Raw genomic sequence first — 27,576 nt, 5'->3', positions numbered from 1 at the left:
CAGAATTCTGACTTTTAATCAAGTCAAAACTGGAAGAAAAAAAATTCTGAATTTTTTTTCTGTGGCCCTAATCAATTACACAATCAATTGAAAGCTGTTTTCAATTGACAGATACAATATTATTAAAGCATAACATGGTTATTGTCCAGGTTCTATTTATGTGTCCTTCTGGGCCACATTAAACTTTATGGCAAGCCGGATGTTTGACACATTATGTAAGGAAAACAACCCAACATAACAAGCAGAAGGTGATTATAATGTTTATGAAAAACACCAATAGCAGGCGTGAGCGTCTTCTGCATGACGGAGATGAGCTGATGATAGATTTGTATGGCCAGGTCGCTGAGGATCTGTCTGTGTTCGGACAGATCGAAGTTTTGCAGGCAGTTCTTCTTCTGGCGCGGGGTACTCTGCTTCAGGAACTGCTAGAGAGGGAAAAACATGGAGGAAAAAGCTCAACAAAAACAAAACCTTGCACTGTAGTGCAGACAGGTTGAACCAGAATGGTGCAGGAACTTCTTACTTCCTCCCCGCTGTATTGTTTCAAACAGTTGAGCAGCTGGTATGTGTTGGAGAGCCAGAAGGACAATGACTCAACGTCTTTTTGGTGAGCCTGAAAGAAAAAAAAATGCCAGCAATCAACACTGACAGATAGCCAAACAAGAAAGTCTTGGAGTTTAGGGTTGAATACTTTGGTTCAAGTAAGACATTTACACCAACACATGAGTGTTGGATTCATTTTGTTCCTTACGGATGCATCTGAAACATTCTGACTGATTATTATAGCTGAGAAATTATTAAAAAATGTATCTGCTTAATTACATGGTTGTCACAGTTACACATCAAAACTGGTTTAGAAAAAGGATAAAGAGAGCTACTGTGCTTCTGAAATAACAACAACAAAGCTCCAAACTTTACATGAGTGAAAAAGCTTTAAAAGCTCGAAACAATGAAACTGAGACGGAAAACAATGCGAGAAGCTTCTTAATAACCTACAGTCAAAGTACAATGAACCAAATATTAATAATAACAATAACCTTTTATTTATAATGCACTTTAAATGTAAAAGTGTTACAAAATGACAATAAAAGCATTAACTGATGCAAAAACAATAAAATCTTAACAAGAACATTTATGTGTCTATCATCCTGGCCCTATAAAGATTAGAGAAAATCCACTTTATTTTCAAACATCTTGGCCAAATTGTTGCTTTTGTAAATCATTGAAGTTGTTTGTTGCACGATAATGAAAAGTGACAGTTTAAAAGCATTAAAGTCATTCACTCCCATGAACTGAATCATTGTTGTATTGATGGATGTATGATTTGTTTATGTTGTTTTAGTTATTTTTTACACTTTAAGCCGCGTCTCAACACTTATAAAGGGGGTAAAACCTGAAATATGAAGCATATCCAGTAACAGGGAGTGAAAATCGGCCTCACCAGGACGACCTTTTTGACCCCTTGGATGATCCTGTTCATCAGAGACTTCAGTTTGTTGTCATCGTTCAGGTAGTCGGCATGGCGGACGCACATGAAGAGGATGAAGGCTGGGAGAGTGGGAATCACATTGACCGCCACACCTTTGGGCTTCAGGTCTGTGAATTAGATTTAAATGATTATTATCCTGCTGAGGTGTGGGGAAAATAAATAAAAATAAAATCTGATCAGCAGGCAGAGGACACCAGTTATGATGTTCTGAATGAGCCTTGCTTCATCCTCCCTCTTGTACTCCAACATGCCAAGATATTCCTTAGGAAGAGCAGGAGTTTGTTTTGCTGCGTGAGGAACAGGAGATGTAGTGAATATTGTGAAATTAAAATTTATTCATATTTTTAATGTGAAGTAGAAAATATAACAACCTTTCTGTGATATTTCAAGGCACTTTATTTGACTGTGGAGTTTCTTAATCCAGCGATCTTTCTGGTCAAGCTGCTCCTCTAAGTCCTGGAGTTTAGAAAAAGTGATTTATGTCTGTTTTTAACTTTAACACACACACACGCACATACACACACACACACCATGTTCTCAGCCGTTAACTGCGCCGTCTCCTCTCTCAGTTTTGTCTTCACTTCTCCCTCCATCAGCTGCTGTCTCTTCAAATGTTCGTTCTCCTCCTCCAGCTCCTCTATCCTCACTTGGAGCTCCTCTCTGATCTCCTCCAGCTCCTTGGCTTTCTCCTCAAAATGTCTAAAATACAATAAGATGATTTAAAATTATAAACTGATGTTTTGATTGAGAAAAAAAAAAAGATGGTATATTTAAATTTCACCTGCGTTGGGAGCTTTCTTCTGTGATCTTCTTGTGGAGAATGTTGCTGATCTCCATATTTTTTTCTGTCATGATGCAAAAAATTCAACAGTTAAATTTTATATTCTACTTTACCGAGATGCATTTTCTGAAAATCAAGCTCGCCTGCCAACTCGCTGCTCTGCTCCCTGACAACCGTCTCCAGCTCCTGCTTTTGTCTGTGCAGCTCTGAAACCTGCAGCTTCAGCTCCGGTATGACCTGGTCGTGGCAGTAAAAAACACAAAGTTTTGCATTTCATCCGTCGTCACGATGGACTCTGAGGTGAAGATCACATCGACATACCGAGTTCTCGCTGCTCAGCCTCGACACTTCCTGCCGAATATCCTCGTTGATGTTACTTTTTTCCTGGAAAAGATTCTGCAGTTTGCCGTTCTCGTTCTGAAGGTGCTCCACTCTCAGAGTCAGGCCCTCCATCTGAGACTCGTACGTCTCCCTCTGCTCCTTCTGGTGGTTTTCCAGTAACCTGCCATTAGCATGTGACAGATTCAGTTGTGCAGAAGTTATTTTACCCGAGTATTAAACAGAAATGAAATCATACAGGTTAACTTCCAGACCTGGTGGCTTTTTGCAGACTCTCAAAGGCTTCCTGCAGATCATCCAGTTCATAAATCTTCTCAGAATCTTCTGGAACAAGTCTTCACAAAAACAGTTTGTAACTTTCATAAAAAATATTTTTTTGTGTACATTTGTTGCCATGTTGTGACATTATACTATGAGACAGATAATAATGGTCAACAGCCAAAAAAATCCTCTGTGGTTTTTCAACAGTTTCAGGGTCATTCTGATGAGCTGAATCCAAAAATCACATTGGTTTTGCTCAATCAGTTAAATTTTCTGAACTGCGGATGCAACATGAGCAACAAAATGCACGACTTGTTCTCACATCTGGATCGGTTTCCTGATAATCTGGGGTCAATGAGTGAGAGACTATCAGGACATAAAAGAGATGGAGGATTTTGCACAGTGAAAATGTAATATTCAATTTACAAACCTATCAGTGTTCCACGTTTGTAACATTTAATTAATACCCTCTGTCAGAAAACTATTTTGTTTTCGCCTGAAACCTTTTTTTTTTGGATGACAAATATTAACGGAAACGAACTGATAATTTCACAAAAATGTCATTAATTTAGTCAGAATATCAGATTTGTCTAAATCAAATTAGAATAAAAATCTGACTTGACTGAGAAAAATGGATGTCATTTTGGGATTTAGTGGGGCAAAATAGTCCTAATTCAGCTGAAAAAAAAGCTGGCCTAGCATAGCAGCTGGCCTCTTGTGAACACTCAGGCTAGTTAGCATAGCCACCAATGTCAGTGAATACACAGCTTTTCTGTAACGGTAAGTTATTTTTCCGCCATTATAACATTTAGCAGCGTGCTCATGTGTCTGATTGACAGCGCTAAGTCCCTCCTCCTGGCTCTGATTGGTTGTTTTTGACCGATAGCGGTTAATTTCTTCAGACGGCAACAGAGGGGGTGGAGGAGATTGATTTTTTCACAGATTATCGGTTTCATATTATACAGTCACAACATGGTGATGCTTCAACAAATATGTAAAAAAAATATATAAATATAAAAGTGCAGCTTTAAAGGGAAAATAATAGGAGGAATGGGAAAACTAAAAATTAAAATCCAGTTTACCCCAAAAGCTTTTCCTCTTCAACAAAACCGCCAAGCAGCTGTCTTATAATTTCCTTTGTTTTAGCTGCAACAGAATATCCGGTCAGCCTAAATGCTTCATTTATTTTAGGAGTGGTGGTGAAAAATGAGTGTTAAATCTGGAAACCTCTTGTTTGCTCCGACTGCTCCTTCATCTTACGGTCCAGGTTGTCCTTCTGATTCTGCAGGTTGTTCAGATCTCTGCGCAGCTCCGGGATGACCTTCACATGCTTGGTGAGCTGAATGACCTGTTCCTGCAGGTCAGAGTTCACCTGCGCCCCGTCCTCAACCTTCCTCTGCAGACTCACTCTGTCCTCCTTCAGTCTCTTTATCTCCTCCTTCAGGGTTTCCAGCTCTTTCTCATGGTCATGTCTCTGGATCTCAGTGTTGTTTTCTGCAATCCTGCCAGGAAATTTGTTATTAGCCTCATCTTCACCTGCTGAAGATTTATTTTGCATTTTTAAAAATACGAACTTTCTAAGCCGGACTTCATTCTCTTTCTCTTCCAGGAGGCTTCTTTTAACTTGATCAAAACTTTCTGTAAGATGTAAAAACTGGTCATACAGGTGGCAAAAAGACTGCATACAATGTATGCTGTAAAACTACAGAAGGGGTTAAAGTTTCACATTTAAATCGAACCTTTTATTTCTGGATAAATACCGCTTGAATTATTGCAATAACTTGACAAAAACTCATAAAATATAATATTTTTAAACCAGGAAACCATAAATATATAAAATATGAAACATAACATTACAAACATGTCATTATAATGATACATCATTTGTGAAATGTATTACTTCTACGTATTTACACAATGGAATATGTCAGAATATATCAGAAAAAAAAGATGGAGTGAGCACTCTGACTTTCTCCAAAGATCCTAATACAGAGGAAAAGCAGGTAAACGTTTATTTTTTCTTATTTCAAATATATTTGCCTTCACAACTCAAATCCAATAATTTTTGTGATAACTATTTGTTTGAAAACGAGAGGCAGAAATATAAACTTTTTTAATCCCGTCTCCTTTGTTTTATGTGTTACTTTTTTACACATTATTCTTTGTTTAGACAAAAAGAAAACAGAGTAACTTATAGAAGTTAATAGAAGTAGCTTTTAGCTACTTCTATTAACTGTTGTGCACAGCTGCTCACTACTATAAAGTATCTTGATGACGAAGTTCGTGACGGGAATCATCACAGTAACAATGCTGGTCATAAATAGAGCATAAAACCTCACGATAAGGTTAATTCTCTAAAAATCTTAGCCTTCTGCTTTTTAATGTTAGCTTATTCCTCACTGTGGTCAATTCTCTATGGCTCACCATAGAGAACTTTTAAAACTGTGGGTAGGGTACCGATCTGTTAAGTCTCCAAGCTTAAGATTTTTCCTGACTTCCTCCTTAATTTCCAGACTGCTTTCCTCTTGAATATTTTACATGCTACATGCTTTCTGAATTGTTCCTCTGTTATCTGATGGTCTTTCTGGATATATTTATACAACTTTAAATATTAAGTGTAAAAAAAAAAAAAATCAGACTTTTATTCTTTTTTACCTTTGGTCTCCTTGATGGAAACTTCAAGCTTTTTCTCCAAGTTCTGCTTTTCAGTGTTTAGTTCTTCAAATTGCCTTTGAAGCTGATTAATTGTCTACAGTAAAAAAAAGGCTCAAATCAATATAATTCAGTGATATACATATATTTTTTTGAGTTCAGACATTTATTTTGAGACTAACCATGCTCGCCTCTTCTCTTGCTTTCTTTTCTCTTTCCTCCAGTGATGCCTTCAGGGTCGTTAGTTTTTCCAGCTGCGCCTCCTGACTGTGGAGTTTCTCCATCGTTTGGGAATGACTGCTGGCCAGACTCGTCAGTCTCTCCATTAACCCTCGATTCTCTTTGTTCTGAAGGAGAAATACAAACTCAGCCGCTGTTAAGCCCAAAACTATTCATACACCTGGTAGATTTACATTCAGTGAACAAGAAGTCAGTTTCTGACAGGTAACGAGGAAAGCAACAACACCATCAGTGTTAAAAACATTTATTTTTATGATTTTTTTTTTAAAATTGTATGCTAAAAATTATTGATGCTCTTCTAAGTTGGAGATACTTTGTCTGTTTTACAGAATTTCTGAAGTTTGCAGTTGAAACTTAATACAGATATTAATATCTGTATTAAAATCCGACACTGAAAATCAATGAGGATGTATCTATTCAGTCTAATTCTATGCTTTATTACTGATTTTTCATTTTAATTACAATTCCCAAATACACTTTCTGAACCTTTTAAAAGAAGGATTGTAGGTGTTTACTTATACATTTTTGATCAAGACAGTCAGCATTTTGTTTTAGCCCGTTTTACTTTCTATTATTATTTATTTTACTTTGAAATGAACAAATTAAATTGTGTTTTAAAATTTTTGACCAAGTTTGTGAAGTTTTTGGTGCATTTAAGTGTGCTGTACTGGTTATCAAATACATTTGTAATTCAGTACATGTATGTCTATGTTTAAAAACAATTTTTTAATATAAATTCAGCAATGTTTTTCTGTATCAGATCGGTATTGGCCGATACTAAACTTCAGATACTGATATCAGTATCGATATTGTAAGTGAAAAAAGTGGATCAGTGCACCGAAATAATCAATAATTAATGTAAAAATCATTATTGAATCAAACAGTTTATAATTGATGACCAGCTATTGTATGTTTCCTGGTTTTTTAATAATTTATCTTTTTATGACGTTTTTTTAGGTTTTAAGGCATCAATATCGATATCACTTCCAGATAAAATTAAATTTAGACACAAATCTGTCAGAAGTCTGAGTAGCATTGAGTTTAACAGCACATGCATTAGTCTAGGATGAAATTCAAAGCTGAAATAATTTGGGAAGCATTTTCACCTGCTCTTCAGCCTTCTTCCTGAGCTGCTGCACCCGGTAGGAGAGCTGCACATTGAGCACAAGGCGGCGCATGGTTTGAAAACGCCGCCGGGCCAGCCATGCTTTGGCATATTTCTGCAGAATCAGAGCTTTGTGCTCCTCCATCATCTGCAAAATTAGATAAAGAGACACAGAGCAACATATTTCACAAATCAGAGTTTTCCAGAATCTCAGCTCAGACTGACAGTTTCAGCATCGACTGCATTCAGGCTGGTGATAATACACAACATGTTTTGTTGTCTTATTATATTCTGACCAGAACCAGAACCCTTTACAACAGACTTGACTCTTTGAACACAATGAGATTTGAGTTTTCTGTGGCATTATGTCCTTTTAAATCATGATGTTGCCCTGGAATTTCTGTTTGCAAATTACAATACTACTACAGCGACACTTGATAAGTTAGTTTTGTCTTATTTCAAGTGTACTAAGATATTTCCACTAGAAATTACTTGGTGAGATTTTGTGTTTTTGCAGCGTAACCAATGATTAATCATTGATAATGTCACATATAACAGATTCTAGAGATTTTAAAATAAGTTAAACAATAAGATAAATGTAACAACATGGTGTTTAATGAAAAGTTTTGTTCTTTTCTTCCACATAGTGACAACTACTTTGAAATAATGAAATCTTTTTAAAAACCCTCCAAATGTTGTGAAAAGCAGCCTAAAATCTTATTTTCTTTTCAGCGTGTTGCGTGTGTTTAAAAGCTGCCCAACTGGGGGGAAACCTGTCCAATCTGGCAACGCTGCCTCAGCTACAGACCTTCTTGTAGCGTTTCCTGGCCATCCATCCTCTGGTGAAGGCCTGGATGGTGATGGAGGCCATCTGGACGACATGGTAGATCTGTCTCATGCGGTAACCTCTCCAGTGTCTCTGGATCACCACAGCAGCCCAGCCCCGCTTCAGGGTTTCAGCGGTCACCGTTTTACTGAAAGTTTGACAAGCGATAGTTTAGCTTTGCGATGGAGCGACACAGCAAAACTCTGCGTTCTGTGATGAGCCCTAACCGGATCGTCCTCTTCCCTCGGATGTACTGCTGCAGGATGACGGCCGCCTCTCGTAACCTCAGGTATTTCCTCCTGTGGCTCCATCCACGGACATGTTTCTGAATCGTCACGCAGGCTCCTCTCAGTCGATCCAGACGCAGCTTCTCCAGGTAAGCTACCTGTCCGGCACGGAAGAAGATCTTTGTACGGCCAAACTTGTACTGGTTGGAGTCCTGGAGATGAAGATAAAACACACATAATATCTTGCAAAAGCAAAAACCAGATGGTCTAATAAAGGTTTAAGTGACCAACACCAAAGACAAATTTTATGTAAAATTTTAAGAAAGTGTGGTGTGTATTTGTGTTCAGCCCTCTTTCTCTGAAAACTGTAACAGATTAAGTAATTAAAGTCTATCTGTGTGCAGAGGAGGGTAGAATACCCAAAAATTATTCTAAAGTAAGAGTAGCACAACTTCAACATGTTTTTAATCAAGTAAAAAAAGTTACTCAAGTAAGAGTAAAAAACTGCAGGTGTGTCTGGTGAATTTTTGGTTAAAACATGTTTGTTTTTCATTCAGTGTGTAGAAAATCCAGAAATTTTACTCAAGTAAGAGGAGAAATACTTCATAATAAAATTACTCAAAAAGTACAGGGTGGCAAAAATACTCCAAAAAGTAAATTTTTTCAAGAAAGTTACTCAAGTAAATGTACTTACTACCCTACTCTCTCTGTGTAATTTAACCTTTAAAGGTCAACTATTATGCAGTAATTTAGCACATTTGTGTCTATGTTTAAAAAAGAAACATTGTAAGTCAATTCAGTGCCGTTTTTCTGTATCACATCAGTGTCGGCTGATACAGGAAGAAGTGGATCAGTGCATCTCTCATTGAAGCCTGACGAAATGTGAAAAAGTCTCAGGTGTATGAATATTAAGTCTCATACTGAGAAACACTGGAAAATTACAGCTGACCTGAATCAATCTCTGCAGGACATTTTTGCAGGTTTGTTTCTTGTCGTTGAAATCTGCCTCCACGTGTGACATCAGGATGCTGTATCGGCTGTAAAACTCGATGTACGTCCACCTGGAAAACAAAGAGAGCGAAAAGATTTTCCAGGGAAAGCATTTACAGACATAAATGTGTTGCAAGTTACACAGACAGAGTCACCTGGACGGGTAGCTCTGTGCACTGATCCGAATAGTTTCAAGCACTCCGCAGGCCCGCAGCTGCTGCACCACTCGCCCTGAGTTGTATCTAAAGAAGAAATAACAAAAAGAAAGTAATCTGGAAAGTTTGGTGAATAAGGAGCTAAATACTCCAAATACAATTCCACAAAAACGTACTCAAATGGGAGTTTTTCATCGTTGGGCTTTATGCAGCGCACATAGTGAGGGGTGGTGGCGTTCAGGGTTTCCATCAGTAAAGACAAGGAGCTGCGAAACTGCATCAAATCACAATGTTCAGAGAAAAAAAAAAACAAAACAAGAAACTTGGGTTATTCTAGATAAATGACAAAAACTCACCTTATCTCCCACTGAGGTCCTCAGCTGCTTGTTGGCTGGTTTCACCGAAGGCCTGGCTGATTTAACTTTGACGCCTTTACTGGCCGCTCTGCTCGGCTCCTCCTCTTGGAAAAAATGTGCCAGAAAGGAAAACTGATAGCAGGCGCAAACAGAGGAAATGTGTTAAAGCGTTGAAAAACGGCTGCTCTGCCTGGCTTGTGTAAGACTTTCGGCATTTATAAACTTAGATCACCTTACTGGCTCTCATCGTGTCCACCAGCTCTTCATAAAGAGCATCTCGATTCTTCTCAAGAAAACCTTGGCACTGATATTCAACCTGCTCAGGAAACAAAGTTTAGATTAAAAAAAAACAGGTTTCAAGCCTCGGAAAGTAGCTAGAAAGTACAGAAATCATTCTGCATAATCTTTAAAATAACTCACTGTGAAGATAATAACTGATCCTCCCTTTTTTTTTTTAATCAGAAAATAACCAGATTCCACCACTAAACACTCACACAGGCATTGAAAAGGATATTTTTGGCTGCAGAAAACAAATTTATCACTTCATGAACAAACGGAGCTTGGTTTTTGAAAGTGAAAATGAAACTTAAACACAAATGGAAGGTTTTGCTTGTCGTTTTCCCACAAGCAAACTTCCACCAATACAACTAATTTAGAAAATTAATAAGATTTATATAAAAGTTTGACAACTGTTGAAGAGAAGGTCGTTAGCATGCTTGTTAGGTGGGAGATGCTTGAGGGATGAACCCAGCATGTCATTTGTTGTAATTCTAGTGACTTTTAGTGAAATAAAGTAAATATTTTTTAGAACTTTTTCAGCAGAAATGTATGTTATGTTGTGGTTTATTGACAAATTGCGGCACTCTGTAGTCATCCTGTTGCCGCTTATGCTAGTCTGCAAAATAGTGACAGTAAAAGTTGCGATAAACCGCGGGAGTCGGTTCTCTTCTGAGTGTTCATTACCCAAATGATGTGTGTATAATCACCCTAACCCCAATCCTAACCCCTTGACTTTTTGAATTCTGCAACTAAAAACTAACCAAAGAACGAAGAAACAAAAATTATTAGTATAACTAATAAAAACTAAACTGAAACCGGAAAATATTCAGCTGAGAAAATCTAGAAATCTAAAAACGAGTCGAATTAGATAAACAAAAACTCACAATGAAATACAACTGAACTATAATTCTAACTCTGGTACAGAGCTTTACGTTACTTCAGGGGGAAAAAAACAACAAAAAAACACATGGACCAATCAAGATCTGACTGCCAAATTCATAAGGATAATTCGAGGACAGACATCTTGTGAACTCTGGGTTGCTTTACTCCACCTTGTCTGCAAAGTGTTGAATCACAAATGCCTCATTTGATAACCTGGGCTTCTCAAACAAAGGATTGGCTTCCAGGTAGTTGAACAGCTTCTGCAGCCAGCTCTGGTCTGTCCCCTGAGGAAACTGCAAAAGGATTTTCCAATGTCAGCAGCAGATTTAACAGAAACGGCTTAAAAAGTCAAAAACACATTTACTAAGCATTCTTCATCAAGCAAGTCGAGGATCCCCATCTTTGCTTCGATCAGGTCAATGACAGGCTGATTATCATAAAAGTCTATCAGCGTCCAAGGGATGTCCTCCTTCATGTACTCCTCCTGCTCCAGTTTGAACACATGCTGAAAAGGAGGAGACGTAATATAAAGCTCATAAATCACCAGGCTGGAGCCAGAAAACCAAAATATGCTTCATACCAAGTTAAACTGCTGCTGGAGCTTTTCATTTGCATAGTTGATACAAAACTGCTCAAAGCTGTTGATGTCGAACGTTTCAAATCTGAGGAGAAGAGCAGAAGAAAATCTAACGATGAAGGGAAAACAGGAAAAAAGCATGAAGGAAGATAAGACAGGAAGTGTCATTTGCACCCGTAGATGTCCAGAACGCCGATGAAAGCGTGTTGTTTTCCAGGAACCTGCAGCGCCGTGTTGATCCTGCTGATGATGCAGTCAAACAGGTGTGCGTAGATCTGCTTAGCCAGAGCGTCTCTGCCGGCCGCCGCGCGCTCTTTAGGAACCGGCTTCACCACCGTCTCAGCCACCAGAACGATCCGGCGATTGCACAGCCATCGCACCAGGTCAGCCGCGCTCACGCACAGCAAGTCACAGAACGCCGCCAGGTGTGGATCGCTCAGCTGCGACATAAACGCGCCAAGCTTTTTAATTCCACCTGCTGAAATCAGTACGCATTTTACTTTGAAAAGCACTCACAGGAGCTGATGACTTGTCGTCCCCAAAGCTTCTGATCTCCACATTTCCCAAATGCAAAATTGCAGCCAAAACTTTAAATACGTCTGACTGGAAGTCCTCTTTCAAACCTGCATGTCAGGGAAAAGTTAGCATCTTAAAGCAAACGTGAGAAACGTAGAAAAATAAAATGCTTAAATGTGGGGTGAGTTTACCCAGAAGGGAGAAGGTCTGTCGAGTCTCTTCAAAGTCCTTTCTGTCATTCACACCATCGATGGTTATGTCGCCACCCATGCCGGTGTACCTGAACTCATCGGCACTCACTGCAAATCAGTAAGACAACAAAGTATCAAGCAAAAAGAGTGAAACCAACTTGTTTTTCTGTGAAAAGAGTACAAAAAACCATCACATTTTTAAAAAGACACAAACAAAAACTGCATTAATTCCTTATTATTCAAGCTGTTAGCTAAAGGGTTCATATCCACTGGTAAAACAAAGTCAGCTGAGCATCCAGCCTTCAGAAGCAACAACTCAGGACAAACACTCACACAGTCTGAGGTGCTTGAACTCTGCAGAGTCTGCACACGAACACATCTGGTAGAATATGTGGTAATTACGCTCATTTTCTGCCTGCAAAAACAATAAAGCAGGACAACACAAAACAAACATATGAATATATAAGATATCTACAAAGATGATGTAAAAAGAACAGCGCATGCATTGCCCCTCACTTGACCTTTGTCTCATTTAGTTAAGTTTTTATTGGGATCTTATGACAGAGCAGCACACCATTATGAACTGGAAGGGGAAAAATAAAAGGTTTTCACCACAAACACGTTGGTGTGTTTAAATAAAATTAAATACAACTACCAAAATGGCAACAAAAAAAATCCATCTGTCTTACATTTAATCAGAGGTTCAATCTGGATCAATTTTAAAGTTGAGAGCCGACAGTATCGTCATAAGATTACATCAACACAAAGGAGGCAAATCAAAAGAAAGACTTCTTTTAAAAAATTCAGAATCATAATTTTCAGTGATTGTCGACGCTCGTCGTTTTTTTCTGGTGCAGAAAGATGACGCATGTCTCACATCGAAGACATAAAAATCATGACTGTTCAGACTCTGGAAACAATCGGATCCGATTTATGGGAGTGGCACAGATCGGATTATTTTGGGGTGAAAAGATCGGAATCAGGCGGTTCAGAATGCAGTGAAAAAGTCGGATATTTTTCGCATTTGCCTGCTGTGAATGCAGCTTCAGTCCCTTCCACTAAGTAACAATGCTCTGCTTTTGAGTTTAGCATGAAAATATGTGAATAGATTTAAGGGGGTGTAAATACTTTTGCAAGGCTTGTATAAAGCTTTTTCCCCTACCTGAAAAACCACCCTGGACTTCTCTAACAGGTAAGTCCTCATGTTCGCTCCGATGATGCGATACCGCCTGTCAAAGCTGATCTCTGTGTATTTTCCAAACCGGCTGCTGTTGTCGTTTCGGGTGGTTTTTGCATTTCCAATTGCCTGAAAAAAAAAAAAAAAAAAAAGACAAAAACACCTTTGAATATTTTTTTGTTGATTCTACATCGTGTTGCTTCAAAATGTCGGGTAAAATTGTACCTCTGTGATCGGATTGGAAGCCAGCACTTTGTCTTCAACCCGAGTCTGACTTCCAGATTTGCTCACAACAGCAAAGTACCTCATAGCGTAACGCGCCGAGACGGTTTTGCCAGCTCCGGATTCCCCGCTCACAATGATGGACTGGTTTTTATGGTTCCTGTTAGTGAAAATCAATCAATCAAGTTTATTTATGTAGCGCTTTTCAGCAACAAAGCAGTTCCAAGTGCTTTACATCATAAAAAAACAAAAATACAAAGTCATCAACAGTCTTTACGCATCAAAATATTGGTTACTTTTTCGTTTATTGTGGTTCAAAAGCAACGATAAACTGATGGGGTTTTAGCCGAGCTTTAAACGAACTCAGTGTTTCAGCAGTTTTACAATTTTATGGAATTTTGCTCCATATTTGTGGTGCATAGAAGCCGAATGCTGCCTCTCTAAAATACAGTTTAAATTGTAGTGGCATCACAGGACACACAAGAATCAAACTGATTGAAAGAGAAATTATTACGATGGACTTCTGAAAAACTTCTGCATTTGCCTCTATCAATCGATCTGCATTTGAGTAGCAAATGTGAGCCGCAGTTTCTCTCTGACGAGCCTCAAGTCTCGATGGAAACTGAAACTGGTAGCAATGATCTCCTTCAGGAATAAATCTGTTTGTACGTGCTGATTTCTTTTAATCAGATTGGTTTCCATGCCTGTTTATCCCTCTCTCTATCTCTACTCCTTTTCAAGCAGAAAGGAGCAGGAAAGTAGTGCTACGATTATTATTTTGTTCTTGGTTATGTTTGCAGATGTTTTCTCTTGTCCCACTACTTGTTTGTTTAAAAAAAACTGATTAAATAATTAAATATATGTATAAATTTTGGGTGGGTGTGTTTCTGTATTTCTTCTTGGCTAATACAACAAATTAGCAAAACAAAAAACTGGCCATGACATATTGATCTAGAGCTATATCCAGAGAAAGTTTGACTGATTTTAGATATTCCAAGTGATTTGTACATTTTGTTACCTGCCCATCTGTTTGTACGCCTCCTCCGCCACAGCAAATATATGAGGATCCATGTCTCCCATGTTCTGGCCTGAATAAGCATGAATGATTGCGTCTCCATAGACAGGAAGCTGTTTATACGGATTTACAGCGACCAGAATGATACCTGGAAAAGAGGAACCAACAAGGCTGAGCCGAAAGCAAAACCTAATAATAACACACCTGAAATCTGTCCACATTCTGTTATTTTACACCTTAAAAATGTTTTACTGGGATTTATGTAAATGGGTTTAATGGGTGATTTTATTACACATTTTACCACAACTGGCCTTTTGAGTGCACTGTAAAACATTTGAAAAACATTTTTTATTAAACATCCCAATGAATTCAGCTCAGAAACATTTAGTGTGATCAGGACATTATCCTCAAGCTTTGCTGACTGAGAATTGCATTAAAATGAACATTTTCCTTAATAAAACACCAGAGTCAGATCAACGTAACGCACTTCCACCTCAGGAGACAGAAACATGCCGCTAAGCATTCTGGGAAATAGCTCCCACTTTTTCTTCTTTCAGTTTTTTAAGTGCAAACCTAAAAACTCAGTTTTTTCAACTGTTGGAGGTTTGACTAAATTAATAAAAAGTTAACACAACTTACTGCTGCAAGTTTATATTCCACAAACTCACATTTAGGGTCAAAATCTAAAACGTATTTGACTTAAAGAGTAGAAGACAGAAGACAGAAGACACAACTAAATGTGGCTCAAATGTTTTTCTGGTCTTTATGTGGCCAGAAATGAAAAGTTGACATTTCTGCCTCACATGTTTGCTGTGTGTCCTGAATGTCTTTCTTTCAACAATTAAACAAGCTTGACTCTTGTAAGAGCCAAATACATGAAGAGCTCAAATAAAAGCTGCTCTGTCAACAGATACTCCAAACAAAGCTCTGCAGCTCATCCAATGTCACTATTTGACTTTATTTTTAAACTGCTTTAGACTTTTCTACAGCTTTATCTCTGATTGTCTCCGTTCCCAGTTTGTTCCTTCAACAGCATCATGTTAGATACTGTTTGTTAGATATTCTCTAACAAACTTCTGAGGCTTTCAAACAAATCTGCATTTATTGGACATTTAATTAAATACACATCTAATTTGGTGACTTCTGAAGACGACAGGATTAAATTCATAGGGTGTCAGAGTAGTGACTTTTTTTTCACCTAAAACATCTTTTAGAAATAAAGATGTGGTGATTTTTTTTTTTTGTGCCAAAGGTACTTTTAGCTAAAAATGCCTTGGGCTATTACCTTTAAGAAGGTGGGAATATTAATAATAAAAATTTTGTAAAGAACATTTAATTCTAAAACTTAAAGATGTTTTAAATATATAAAAAAACACATAACCAATAATAAAACAGAACAGAAGCCAATAAATAAAATAGATTATGTTGCCTCTGTAAATAGAAATTATTGGGCTCATCTTCATTTATCTTGCTATTAATTGATCAATTGCTTATTGCAAAAATACAAAATCGTACCAATTATTTTTGGTTTAGTTTCTAGTGCAAATAAATTATTACACTTGAAATAAGACTAAACTAACTTACAAGTAACTTTTTAGTAAGATATAGGAGCTTGTTTTAAGAAAATAATTATTTAACATTGATGAAAAAGTGCTAGTTCCGTTGGTAGATTATTTCACTATAACGTGAAAAATATTTGTTATAAGTGAAATTACCTGGTAGTTTTTCATCAATAATAATAAAATATTTACTTAAAACAAACTCCGGTATCTTGCCAAAAAAAAAAAAAGTTAGTTTTGCACTAGAAACTATAAGCACTTTGTAAAATTTTGTGTTTTTGCAGGGCTGAAAACTGAGCATCAATAATTCTGCAAGACACTGAAGTAAGGAATAAAAATAAATATCCTTACCACAGTAGGTATAGATGATTCTGGACTCGACAAATCGGACTTTGAGGTTGTGCAGGACCGCAGGTTCATGCAGGTAGCTGAGAGCCGTGAGGTCGTTCTCCCCTACCAAGATGTCTGGGTTTCTGAGAGGGGGCAGTTTGGGCTTGGAGGGGTCAACCGGGTGGAGGTGAACCTACAGAACGATAAGTCAAAGGTCAGCTGCTCATTTTCACATCTAGGGATTCATCGGAGTTGCATGTAGACAGTTTATTTGCTCACAGTTCCGTCTTCGAGGAGTAATTCAAGAACATTATCGCCCGAGTGGAAGTCTTTAGTGATTTCAGCCGATTTCCACACTTGTTCTTCATCTGGTATCCACACTCTGTTATACTGGAAGAAATGGGTTAAAGAGTGAAAAATAATTAAGATTTTTACATAAAGTAAGCATAAACGTCACTCTAATTGTACATACATGTTTATATTTTCTAAAATAAATAAATAAAATAAAATAAATAAAATAAAAATCCACGATGCGTTACACTCCCTCAACACTGGGAAAGTTTCCATATGTCTGTGAAAACGTCAAATACATCAAACATATGTTAATAGTATAAAAATAATAAAGAGCTGACTCTTACCTTTGTGTACAGTTCAGATAAAGCCATGTTTGAGCTTCACTTTGTGTTTTTTAGCACCTGCTGCTTCCCTGTACTTTCTCTCCAAGTTGCCATAAAGTCCCTGAGAGACTACGCTTGTTTCCAACAACCATAAAACAATCACCGAACAAGTTTCACAAAGTAGGATCGCGCTTCCGGGAAGGGGTTTCACAATAAGAGCCCCACTAAAGGTACTAAGATACTTTAAAATAAAAACATCACGACCAAATCCATCCATTCATAGATTGGGGGTGTGGATATGTCAGTCACAATTTTTTTTTCTTTATTTTTACTACGAAAAATACAACTGCAAAAACAAAGAGTATTTGAAGTATAACAGTGTGGAAGTACCCAAAGAAATTGGAGGTGACGCTTGTTATAAAAAGTTAATCACTGGTTGGATTTTTTTTTTTTTACTATTATCATTATGCATAAATATCATGTACAAAACAGCAGTATTTTGGCATGTTTGTTTAAATTTTCTCTGTAAAGTATGTTTACCACCAAAATAACTACTGTAATATCTTCTTGTATGTATTTGGATATATTACATCTGTCATTTTAATTTATTTTTAATATAAAAAAACAATGAAGTTACATTTACTCAATTACATTTTCTTGAGGGAAAAAGTATCTTTAGGAGTATTTTCACTACACCATAACTTTGATTTTACTTGTCTTATATTATTATCATCTCCTTAAAGTCACCAGTAATAATAAATTAAAATTTCTGGACATTCTACCTAGCAGTGTAAGTAAGTTTACCAACAGAAGAGCAAACCTGTTTGGGCCAAAAAGACACTCAAATAATATAAATGTATAAAATATACTTTAACTATTGAATTCATGTTTTATGCTTTGTATAAAATTTGTCATTTTATATTGTTATTCATTTGTATTATTTTTTCATTTTAGTGTTTGAAATTCCCAAATTTGAATGTAACTTAATATTTTTTGTCTCTTTGATGAGATTGTAAAATATTAAATACCTTGTTTAGTCCTTTCTTAACTCAAGTAATTTTTTGAGTAACTTTTTACTTTTGAGTTAAAATATTTTGAAGTAATTTTACTCTAATACAATTTACCCACCTCTAGTGATGCTTCCTTAAAGTCTAAATATCAAATTCTTCCTTTGCTTGATCAGTAATCAAGGAAGTTGACTACTGAATCCTGAGCTTTATTTTGAAACTTCCAGGAAAGTGTCGTCTTTTCCTGCCCGGCTTGTAATTCACCTGCTCGGGACTTTGGCTGTCTCCGCCCCCTCGGTCTCGTGACAGGCTTGTCCCACCGTCTGAGGGTGTGCTCGTTTTATCAAGGATCCTCGCCACTAAAGAAACCGGATGCAAACCTCTATGACCTCGGTACATTCACGAACACTTAGGACGTAGTTTTACACCTGAACGGGTTTAATCATAAATATAAAAGCTGTCAAAGTCTCAAAACAACCGTGGATAAGTTAGTTCACATGGAAACGGCAGAAGGAAGACGTTGGTTGGTTAATCATATATCAGCATGGAGATAATTAAACGTAACTTTAAAATTTATGCAAATTTTATACATTGTATGCAAAATGTGACGTATTTAGCATACGATGTCACTGTAAAAATATGATTTTTGGTTTATGTTTTTCAATGAGAAAATCTTAGTGTTTTGAAAATTGCAAGTAGTTTAAATAGTTGGGGAAAAATTGACAAATTTGTCTTTAAATTCAGATATACAACAGGATGCTATAGTAGGTTATAGTTGAGCATAAGAGAAAGAAATTTTAGCATTCAAATTAATGCTTTAAAACATTTCAGATAAAATAAAATTAATATTTCTCTCCAGCTTGGCCTGACATCTAAACCATTATAAAACTGCTGCTGAAGTCCAAAGGCTTTTAAATATTTTTTAGAAATAACATTTTATAATTTTGGCTATAATAATAAATTTTTTTAGCCATGAAACAGTTCAATACATTTCTTATTCCACAAATCAAACGTGAAGTTTACATTCGTTCATCATTCATTCTGGGCTTTTAATGGTGGATTATAATGTTTTCTTTTCCAGGGCGAATAATTATACAGCATTTAAATTCATTGACTTAAAAGCAAGAACTGTGTGTTTATTTAACTTTAATGTGGCGTTTGCCCAACCCACACAGAGTAAAATTATTTATATAAGCTCATATTCATACAAACATTCCCACATGTTAGGAGTCTTTCAGTCAGCTGAAGAGAAACTCTTTCTGTAGCCATCAACAACCTTCTTTTTTAAATTTGGCTGAACGTTTGGTCTCTCTTCCTGTCAGAATCGGTAGCGTTGACTTAATTTTTATTTTTTCCCTGGAACTATGCTTTTATGCAGAATCCAGAAACTTTCAAAAAGGTTGAGATTGGGGCTTTAGGATGGCATTTCCAAACAGACTTAATGAGCGTTTGGCATAATTATCCAGTTTGAACTACGAATTATGTTTAATAATTATTAAACAACTCAAGAACCAGAATGCCCCGATGAAGAAAGTTTCACTTTCCCATGAGCTGAGATGTTCTCAACCCCCCAAAAAGTAGGAAAAATGACACAAAAACAAAAATGTGTCTTTTCAGACACGACTAAGATTGCGTTATTTGGCAACAATGATAAGAAGTTTGTTTGGAGGAGCCACAGTGAGAACTTTAAACCTAACAATCAGGCATGGTGGTGACAGCATCATGCTGAGGGCCAGTAATGCTGACTGTGAACAACCAGATGGTGGAAAACTGACCATTGCATGTTCCAGCAGGACAACGATCAGTTTTGAACTAAGGTGGTAACTCTAAAACTTTCAAGACATTTAACTCCATTAGTTAGGCGTTATAATTAATTACAATAACACCTAACTAAGCCAGACTGTTTTTAGATAAATCCACAATGAATTCAAACTTGTGCACCAAAGTCTAATTTTTCAAAGTCACTACGATGTACACTGAAAAAACACAACAGCTGATCCAACTTTTTTTTTTTTAAAACCGAGTTAATTTGATGCTTAATCAAATAAAATTTATCCACGCAAATGTTACAGAAAAGTAAATAAATCAAGTTTGCCAAACTTAATTCAATTAAATGAATAGAATTAACTCAATTTTTTTTTTGTATGCTGTATTCTTATTCCACTCTGGAAAAAGGTTTAAAATTTGTTCACCCTTCACATCCATGATGACTGTAAGTTAGCCAACGGCCAGCGCTGTATTTTTACTAATGCCAACAGGTGAAATGTCACATTTCTTTGCTAAAATTCTTAATTTTCTTTATAAAGTTTCCCCTTTAAGGAACATTTTTGCATATTTCCTATTCAGTCGGTTTGTATTCTTGGGGGGAAAAAAGACAATATTCACACATCTATAAATAACATCTTTTTTTAAGATGCAAACTTTGATGGAAAACAGTCTTTGGTTTATTTTATTTACTTGTAAACAGGATTAGAAAAACAAGGTGCGATCAGAGGTCAGAGGTCAGCTCTAGACACGGATAAGGAAGCCCAGGTTGAGGCTTGCGGGGATCTGGATGGTCTCCAAAGCCACAGAGGAAGGCGTGAATGGGAATGTGACAGAGAATATTTTCTTGGCGTCCATCATCAAGTTGGACGACTCAGCTCTGTCTTTCAAAAGGTTCTAAAAAGGAAGAAGAGAAAAGAGTTAATGAATTATTACATGAAGACTTCATAATAAAAGACTAGAGATTAAAACAGTGGTGCCCAAACTTTTTGCCCCCCCTAAAATTGGCAAATTTAAACTACTCACAAACCAAAAAATTCATAAATATAAAATCTACAGGTACTTGAAGCTTTGAAAAGGCTTCACATTAAAAGAAAAACAAACAATTTACACATTTTTGGGGTCATCAGTTACGAGTTAGGGCTGATTAAAATCATTTCAAAGGTCACAAATGGCCCTCGGGCCACATTTTGGACACCCCCGTATTAAGACCTTACTTTAATGGTGGTGATGAATGTGTTTGAAACTCTTTCTTCAAACTCAATTACTGGAGTGTACAAGGTCAGGATTTTAACAATCTGTTAAAAAAAAAAAAAGATAAGAGTGAATTGAGTTGTATTTATTTGTGTAAATATTTAAAAAGCTGGGATGTTTTCTGATGCCGAACCTGTGCTGTGGTGAGGGAGGAGCACATGCTACAGATTGCTTTGGCATCAGCTTCAGTGTTTTTCTTGATTTGTAAAAGCTGTGCAGCCTGAATGAGAGGCTCCAGAGTTTCCTTTGCTCCACAGCCGCTCAGCTCCCTCTCTGACAGCCACTCATCCAGCTGCCAAACGTTGTACCTTCACCCAGAGAGGAGGACAAGACACACTTCAGATTAAAAGTGAAAAGCACTACAAGGAGTTCATGTAAAAGGAGTTTTCATAAACAAAAGCAACGCGAGGAGGAAAATTATTCAGAATTGCAGGTTTTCTACAAATTCAAAACAAAAAGGTGTAAAATTTATCCTCCTCACTCTGCTACTTCTAACTGAAAGTGGATATTAGATTTAAAATTTAGGTTTCCAAAGCGGCTCCACTCACTCGCTCTTTGGTTACCTAGCAACTCACTCACGCTTTGGTTACCTAGCAACAAGCTGGCGAGTAACTAGCGCAGCAGCAGTTTAAGGTTTCACCAAGGTGTCTCATAACTGACTAAAAAACAATTAATGATGTTAAATTATTGGACGTTATTATTGGAAATTTTATTTGTACTATTTTCTCCATGAGAATATCAATACATATCAATAAATAAATAAATAAATAAAAAAAGTAAATGTGTGTAGTTTAAAATCACGCTTTGTTTTTTAAAGTAATGCCGTCTTGAAAAAATACTGTGCACTCGCAGCCATAAAGGGACTTTATAAAGTATTAAATAGTTTTCTTTTTAAATCATAAACATTATTAAAATATTGCAGTCTAGTCTATATTGCCCACCATGCTTTGCTGGCTTTAGCATCTCAGGAAGTTAAAAGTCTATCCAACTGGTCAATATACATCATTAGCAGCAGAATTTGACAGAGCTCTAATTTTTATGGGTATTGTTAATCCAAATAATGCATAAATCTCTCTTCTGTTGCCTCCTTCACGGTTAGTTTTAGAAAATAAGAAAGTGTTGCTGTGATTACCTGATCTGTAGGCCTTTTCCCCACGAGCACATGTCTTTCCTCAGCAGCAGGTTGTTAAGTGTCACGGCGCTGATGATGTAAAACTGCTGTTTGACCACCTGCTTGATGATGTCAGAGTCCATCCCGTGTTGACTCATGGTGGTGTGGAAGAAGCTGAGACGCTGCAGGAGGACCTCCACTGTCAAAGCTTCATCAGGGCAGCTGGGGCTCCTCTTCCTCAGGCCTGTTGGTTTGGAGCCTAAAACTCCCTGCTCTGCCTCATGCTCCAGCATGCATGGTACTACAAAACACAGCAGTATGATTTTAAGACATAATGCCTTGAAAGAATATTCACTTTGACATTCAAAAATGGCCCTTAAAAAATGGTCAAGTTGAGACCAATGGACCAGACTGAAACTTTTGATAGAAAGAAATAAAAGATACAAGAAAAAACAAACAAATTATTGGGCTAATTTTAATTTATGATGTGATTAATTGATTTATTGCAACAAGCTTAAGTTTGGGCTCAGGTCTTCTTACTTATCAGGGGTAGCAGGATGTTCTCCATGCTTTTGATGATCTGACGGTAGATTTGAATGGCCAGGTCACCAAAAAGCTGATGGTACTCTGTCAGCTCAAAGTTAGCCAGGCATTGCTCGTTCTGCTTAGCAGTGTTGTGCACCATAAACACCTGCAGGGAAGATTAATTACATGATTATGCAGCTTTATTTAAGACGCAGGTAAATCTTGATGCTCACCTCATCTCCACTGTACTGCTTCAGACAGTGCATTAACCGGCACGTGTTGGCCAGCCAGAACGACACCACCTCAAAATCATTTCCTTTTCTCTGCACGGACAAAATCAAGTCAAGCTTTTTTATAAAACACATTTCAGCAACAAGGCAATTAAAAATGCTTTACATCATAAAAACGTCGTACATCACCAATTATTAAATAAGAAAAACAAAAACAGTTTGTCAAATTAAATCATCAAAATTATCAAGCAAATACACATCAAGTTACTACTACACTGCAAAAGTACAAAATCTTACCAAGTACTTTTGTTCTACTTTGAGTGTAAATATCTTCAGACACTAGAAATAAGATAAAACTATCTTATAAGTAACTTTTCACCAAGGTATAGGAGCTGGTTTTAAGTCAATAAATCTTCAATTTTGATTAAAAAAAAAAGTTCCACTAGCATATTTTTTTCACTTGTGGAGAAAATGTCTTGTTCCAAGTGAAATATTGATACAATTTTAACAATATTAAGGAATTATTGACTTAAAACAAGCTTTCTGTCTTGTGAAAACTTACTTGCAAGTTATTTTTGCCTTATTTCAACTGTAATAAGATATTTGCATTTGAAATTAAACAAAAACACTTGGTGAGATTTTGTGTTTTTGCAGGGAAACCAAATTCAACTCTAAACAGGGGGAAGGAGAAGCCTTGATTTAAAGGAACTCTGTGTTTCGGCTGTTTTGCAGTTTTCTGGAAGTTTGTTCCAGATTGGAGGAGCATTGGGTCTGGTTCTACTGGGAGCCTGTGGTGATGTGCTTTACCTTCCTGGTTTTAGCATTGCAGTAATCAATGCGTCTAAAGATAAACACATAGATCAGTTTCTCAAAATTTTGTTGGAAATCAGTCCAAATTAATCTAAAAATAAACCCTGGCATTTGTTTTTCAACTGATCGAGGTTAAACGCGGCACCTTGATGACGCCTTTGATGCTGCTGATTGTAGAATTGAGGAGAGTGCTGAGTCTCCTGTCGTCGTTCACGCTGTCTGCATATCGAAGGCACATGAAGATGATGAAGGCAGGAAGCCCTGGAGTGAAGCTGACTGCGACGCCGCGAGGCTTCAGATCTGTGAAAATCACCACAGTCACTGAAAACCAGAAACATCCTGACCTACTGTTATCACATGAAACAGACGGGTTGTTGGAACAACGCGCACCTACGACCAGGTTCTTGAGCAAATGACCCGTGTCGTCCTCCTTGAACTCCAACATGCCCTGGAACTCCTTCTCCTTGCGTGCGATGTGCACCGGTCGGACCGGCATGCTCGTATCAGAAGAGCTGATCGTCTGACGAGCGTTCGCTAAAAATAATATGAGAACCAATCAGATCACTGCCAGGTTGTAATTTTTTAACTGTCATGTCAACAAATCAAACTCTGACTTTAATCTGAGAAAAAAAGTCAAATTCCTTTTTTATTATTCATTACTGATGCTAAAAATAATGCTACTAATAATAAAAACTAAAATTAATAATAATAGCAATGATAACAGCAATAATAATAATAAGTTATAAGCAATAATAATAATAAGTTATAATACAGACATAATACACTACACAGGATAAGTGACATAATTAATTTGATAAATTTTGCTTGACTTTTTATCCAGATTGTGAATTTTTGTAAAATATGGGTTCATATTTTCAAATGTAGTACGACTGGATTACCTTCTAAATCTTCCACTTTTTTCATATACAGCTTAAGTTGTTTTTTCAATTTGCGTATTGTTTTATCTTGTTTCTGTTGTTGCTCCATTCGTTCCTGAAATTAAAGAAAAAATAAATTAATGATGAAATCTGAATTTTTATCGACGTCTTACTTCCATTGAGAAGAAACAGCAATGACGGACACATCAGAACTTGGTTTGAGGTAATTAGAAAGGAAGAAAGAGCGATCACAAATCCAGAAAACAAACCCACCAGATTCTCAGTGGTGAGCCGCGTTATCTCGTGCTTCAGGCTTGCATCTATTCGGGCATCTTCGGGTAAAAGGAGGCTCGTAGCCAGCAGCTTTTGTTGATGCTCCTTTTCAGACCTCAGTTTGTTCATCTCCTCAGTCAGCTTCCTGTACTTCTCACTGTGAAGACACTCCTGCTCCTGCATCTGGGTCTCCAGAAGCCTGCAGGATGTTTGGATCGTGATCAGATCCAGGGTAGAAAACAAAGAGCACACTCACTCAGTTTGTTCTAGTGTTTTATCATGCAAATAAACAACAAACAACACACACACAGCGCTGCGACATTCTATGTCCACAAAGATAAAACCAAAATTAAAATGTGCGAAAAACCAACCATTAAACTCAGATATGAATAAAATATGTACGAAATCCTAGAATTTTCTTTTTACGATGGCTATAAACTAGCAATGGACAATAAATCAATAAGATATATCATAATAGACATTTAATCAGTATCAACAGATAATGTGTATGATAGAATATCCAATAATTTCACAGAACTGCACAGCATTCTGGGAGATGTAGGCAGAGGAAAGGCTTTAGCTGCTTAGCCCAGCTAAGCAAGATTGGTGGAATCAACTGACTCACTCATTCTTTGGTTACCTAGCAATTCAGTCACTCTTTGGTTACCTAGCAACTCAGTCACTCTTTGGTTACCTAGCAACAACCTGTTGAGTAACTTGCACAGCAGTAGTTTAAAGTTTTGCCTCTGTGTCTCAAAGCTGATTAAAAACTAAAAACAACAGTGTAGTCTGAAAACTGGATAAAACACAAAAGGTCACAGCACCAGTTTTGCGGTATTTCAGATATTTAAGACAAAAAAAAAAAAAACAATCAATAACTATCTATATCAACTGATAGGAAACACTTATATCGTGTTATGTTTTTCAGCCATGTTAGTATAAAGCCTAATAGATGTACAGTATATTGCATCATTACCTATTTGTCTCTTTCAAGCCTTCATAAGCAAGCCACAGCTCCCCATCTTCATTCAGGGTATGAATATTAGTGGATCTGAAGGAGAAGCATCAGAAAGTGACTGCAGGCATTAACATCTCCAATTAGAAAGAGTTGAGTTCCCATATAAGAAACGAGAAAAGACAAAGGTAGTCTTAACAGCTGATTTACTGGGAAGAGAGATAAATGGGAAGAATCCTCAATTATTTTACTGTTGTAGACAAAAAAATAACATAATTTTACAAGCAGTTATTTACACTAAACATCTTATGAATAAAATACATTAAGGAAAACAAAACATCAAGATTACATATTGTCAACTTTGTTTTTCTTTGCTTTGTTTTCTCAGTTTGATCATACTTAAAATCTGTTAGCAGCTGAAGCAGAAACACACTAAAAGTTACTGAATTGTTTTACATTTTCATGGGTGTGGGGGGTGCTCCTCTTTATTCACATGTTTCTAAATAAAATTCTTTCTAAATAAAATTCCTAACCTCAGATGAAGTTCAGTCAGTTTCTGCCTCTTGTCATGTTTTAATTTAAAGCTAGAAATCCTAAGAATGATTTCTAGCTTTAAATTCGTCAATACAACTCAATTAAAAACATACATCTTGAAAGTCTCAATAATTTGGGCTGTATTATTTTTACGTAAGAATAACATTTATATGGTATACAAATTATTCTGCTCAGTTATGGTTCACACATCTTAGAAGACAGAACTTGCACAGTTCGTGGATTTCCTTCAGGTGCATTTTTGCTTTATTGATTAGAAATTATTTGAGAAATTTTTTGGCAGGATGCAGCATAAAAACAGAGCCAAGTGGTTCTTACCTGTCAGAATCTTGTAAATCTTGTAATGAGTGGATTTCACCGAGATCCAGTTTCACACTTTCTCCAAGTACAGAGTCCTGGAATTAAATTATTATTTAGACAAAAAGTTCCTTTATTAATTACATTTTAATATGATTATGAAGAACACATGCAGTCCATGTAACTTCTCACCCTGTGTTTAAGAGCTTCCTGACGAACCATATGTGAACGGAGGAGCAGCACCTCCTCTTTCCGCAGCTCCAGCTCCTCGTTGGAAGAACTGAGTTGTTCCAGCAGAATGTTGTAAGGCAGAGAGCCAGCAGCAGGGGGCGCCAAATCGCTATTCTCACTGGTCAGAGACTTCCGCAGTTCATTCAGATTCTGCTTCAGTTTCTTGTTCTCCGACTCCAGCTCTTGCCGCTACATTAGAAAACAGGCTGAAGATCAAAAATCTAGAACCATTTTTTGGTTTTATGCATATTTCAGATTCAGTAATAAGGAAAGTCGCACCTTCAATTTTTCTACGTCCAGTTCTGTCCTGCCAAAAGTTGTCTGTATCTCCACTTCCTTGTTTGTTTAACAGAAAAATATCATGTAAGATTCAAACACCAAACAGCTGAACTTTAGATAAATGTTTATAGAGGCATTTCATACTTTTGCCTTTTCTTGTTGGGCCTCCTCTTTTTTGCCCAGCTTTTTCCATAAAGATCGATTTTCTCCCTCCAGCTCCTTCACCCTTTTCTGAAGCTTTAGAAGAATGGGCAGGTCCACTTTAGTCTCGACCTCATCCTGCCAAAATACAGGCAAACTTTAATTAGATTAGACAGATCATATTAATTTAACTAAGGCACTGGACTGCTAGAGGATTAGAAACACAGATAAGTAAAGACAGAACTGCAGTAAATTACAAAAAAAATGTCTATTTCCCATATTTTTTGTGAAGCACAAGGAAATGTTTTCTACTCCATCGTGCATAGTTCACATCAAGCAGTTGTGATATTTATAGAACTTGAACAGAAGCTGTGTAATCCTATTTTACAGTCATGTAAAAAAAAAAAAAAAAAAAAACAATTCTTTTTCAAGGGTTGTTTGGCCTATTGGCAAGTTTACATACTCAGGAAATTTTTCTTCATT

At 36.9% G+C, this 27,576-nt stretch overlaps 2 protein-coding genes across 3 annotated transcripts in view; both read right to left on the bottom strand.

The window, feature by feature from the left end:
- Positions 1-16,958, bottom strand: part of myo5c (myosin VC) — a 23,780-nt gene extending 6,822 nt beyond the window's left edge. Inside the window, exons 1-36 of one of the 2 annotated variants that reach the window (XM_015032913.1) lie at positions 16,808-16,958; positions 16,449-16,559; positions 16,191-16,362; positions 14,284-14,428; positions 13,269-13,425; positions 13,029-13,172; positions 12,200-12,281; positions 11,867-11,974; positions 11,676-11,782; positions 11,334-11,599; positions 11,163-11,244; positions 10,947-11,087; positions 10,753-10,875; positions 9,654-9,737; positions 9,422-9,553; positions 9,242-9,339; positions 9,066-9,152; positions 8,870-8,981; positions 7,921-8,132; positions 7,676-7,841; positions 6,869-7,015; positions 5,705-5,869; positions 5,526-5,619; positions 4,445-4,508; positions 4,098-4,372; positions 3,953-4,016; positions 2,864-2,944; positions 2,592-2,772; positions 2,414-2,507; positions 2,271-2,334; positions 2,020-2,188; positions 1,861-1,945; positions 1,684-1,776; positions 1,442-1,596; positions 524-613; positions 275-425 (exon numbers count right to left, since the gene is read on the bottom strand). In XM_015032913.1, coding sequence (XP_014888399.1) covers positions 275-425; positions 524-613; positions 1,442-1,596; positions 1,684-1,776; positions 1,861-1,945; positions 2,020-2,188; positions 2,271-2,334; positions 2,414-2,507; positions 2,592-2,772; positions 2,864-2,944; positions 3,953-4,016; positions 4,098-4,372; positions 4,445-4,508; positions 5,526-5,619; positions 5,705-5,869; positions 6,869-7,015; positions 7,676-7,841; positions 7,921-8,132; positions 8,870-8,981; positions 9,066-9,152; positions 9,242-9,339; positions 9,422-9,553; positions 9,654-9,737; positions 10,753-10,875; positions 10,947-11,087; positions 11,163-11,244; positions 11,334-11,599; positions 11,676-11,782; positions 11,867-11,974; positions 12,200-12,281; positions 13,029-13,172; positions 13,269-13,425; positions 14,284-14,428; positions 16,191-16,362; positions 16,449-16,559; positions 16,808-16,834 — 4,528 coding nt within the window. In that variant the 5' untranslated portion in view covers positions 16,835-16,958. The remainder of the gene's footprint in view (positions 1-274; positions 426-523; positions 614-1,441; positions 1,597-1,683; positions 1,777-1,860; positions 1,946-2,019; positions 2,189-2,270; positions 2,335-2,413; positions 2,508-2,591; positions 2,773-2,863; positions 2,945-3,952; positions 4,017-4,097; positions 4,373-4,444; positions 4,509-5,525; positions 5,620-5,704; positions 5,870-6,868; positions 7,016-7,675; positions 7,842-7,920; positions 8,133-8,869; positions 8,982-9,065; positions 9,153-9,241; positions 9,340-9,421; positions 9,554-9,653; positions 9,738-10,752; positions 10,876-10,946; positions 11,088-11,162; positions 11,245-11,333; positions 11,600-11,675; positions 11,783-11,866; positions 11,975-12,199; positions 12,282-13,028; positions 13,173-13,268; positions 13,426-14,283; positions 14,429-16,190; positions 16,363-16,448; positions 16,560-16,807) is intronic. The other variant, XM_015032914.1, reaches the window with a different exon arrangement.
- Positions 16,959-20,205: 3,247 nt separating this feature from the next.
- On the bottom strand, positions 20,206-27,231 carry LOC106947720 (unconventional myosin-Va-like; the record flags this gene model as incomplete). The annotated part of the gene is made up of 15 exons (XM_015032911.1): positions 20,206-20,454; positions 20,775-20,855; positions 20,945-21,119; positions 21,944-22,223; positions 22,463-22,613; positions 22,681-22,770; positions 23,633-23,787; positions 23,878-24,021; positions 24,387-24,480; positions 24,639-24,837; positions 25,615-25,689; positions 26,464-26,540; positions 26,635-26,862; positions 26,953-27,009; positions 27,097-27,231. Coding segments are annotated over 15 exons (2,094 nt in total), but the record flags the coding sequence as incomplete, so codon positions are not given.
- Positions 27,232-27,576: the final 345 nt, after the last annotated feature.

The sequence above is a fragment of the Poecilia latipinna genome, unplaced genomic scaffold (genome assembly GCF_001443285.1).
Source record: "Poecilia latipinna isolate Pla-1442-1.1 unplaced genomic scaffold, P_latipinna-1.0 Scaffold254, whole genome shotgun sequence".
Taxonomy (NCBI): domain Eukaryota; kingdom Metazoa; phylum Chordata; class Actinopteri; order Cyprinodontiformes; family Poeciliidae; genus Poecilia; species Poecilia latipinna.
The sequence above is the reverse complement of the archived record's forward strand: the minus strand, read 5'-3'. Positions and strand labels throughout refer to the sequence as shown.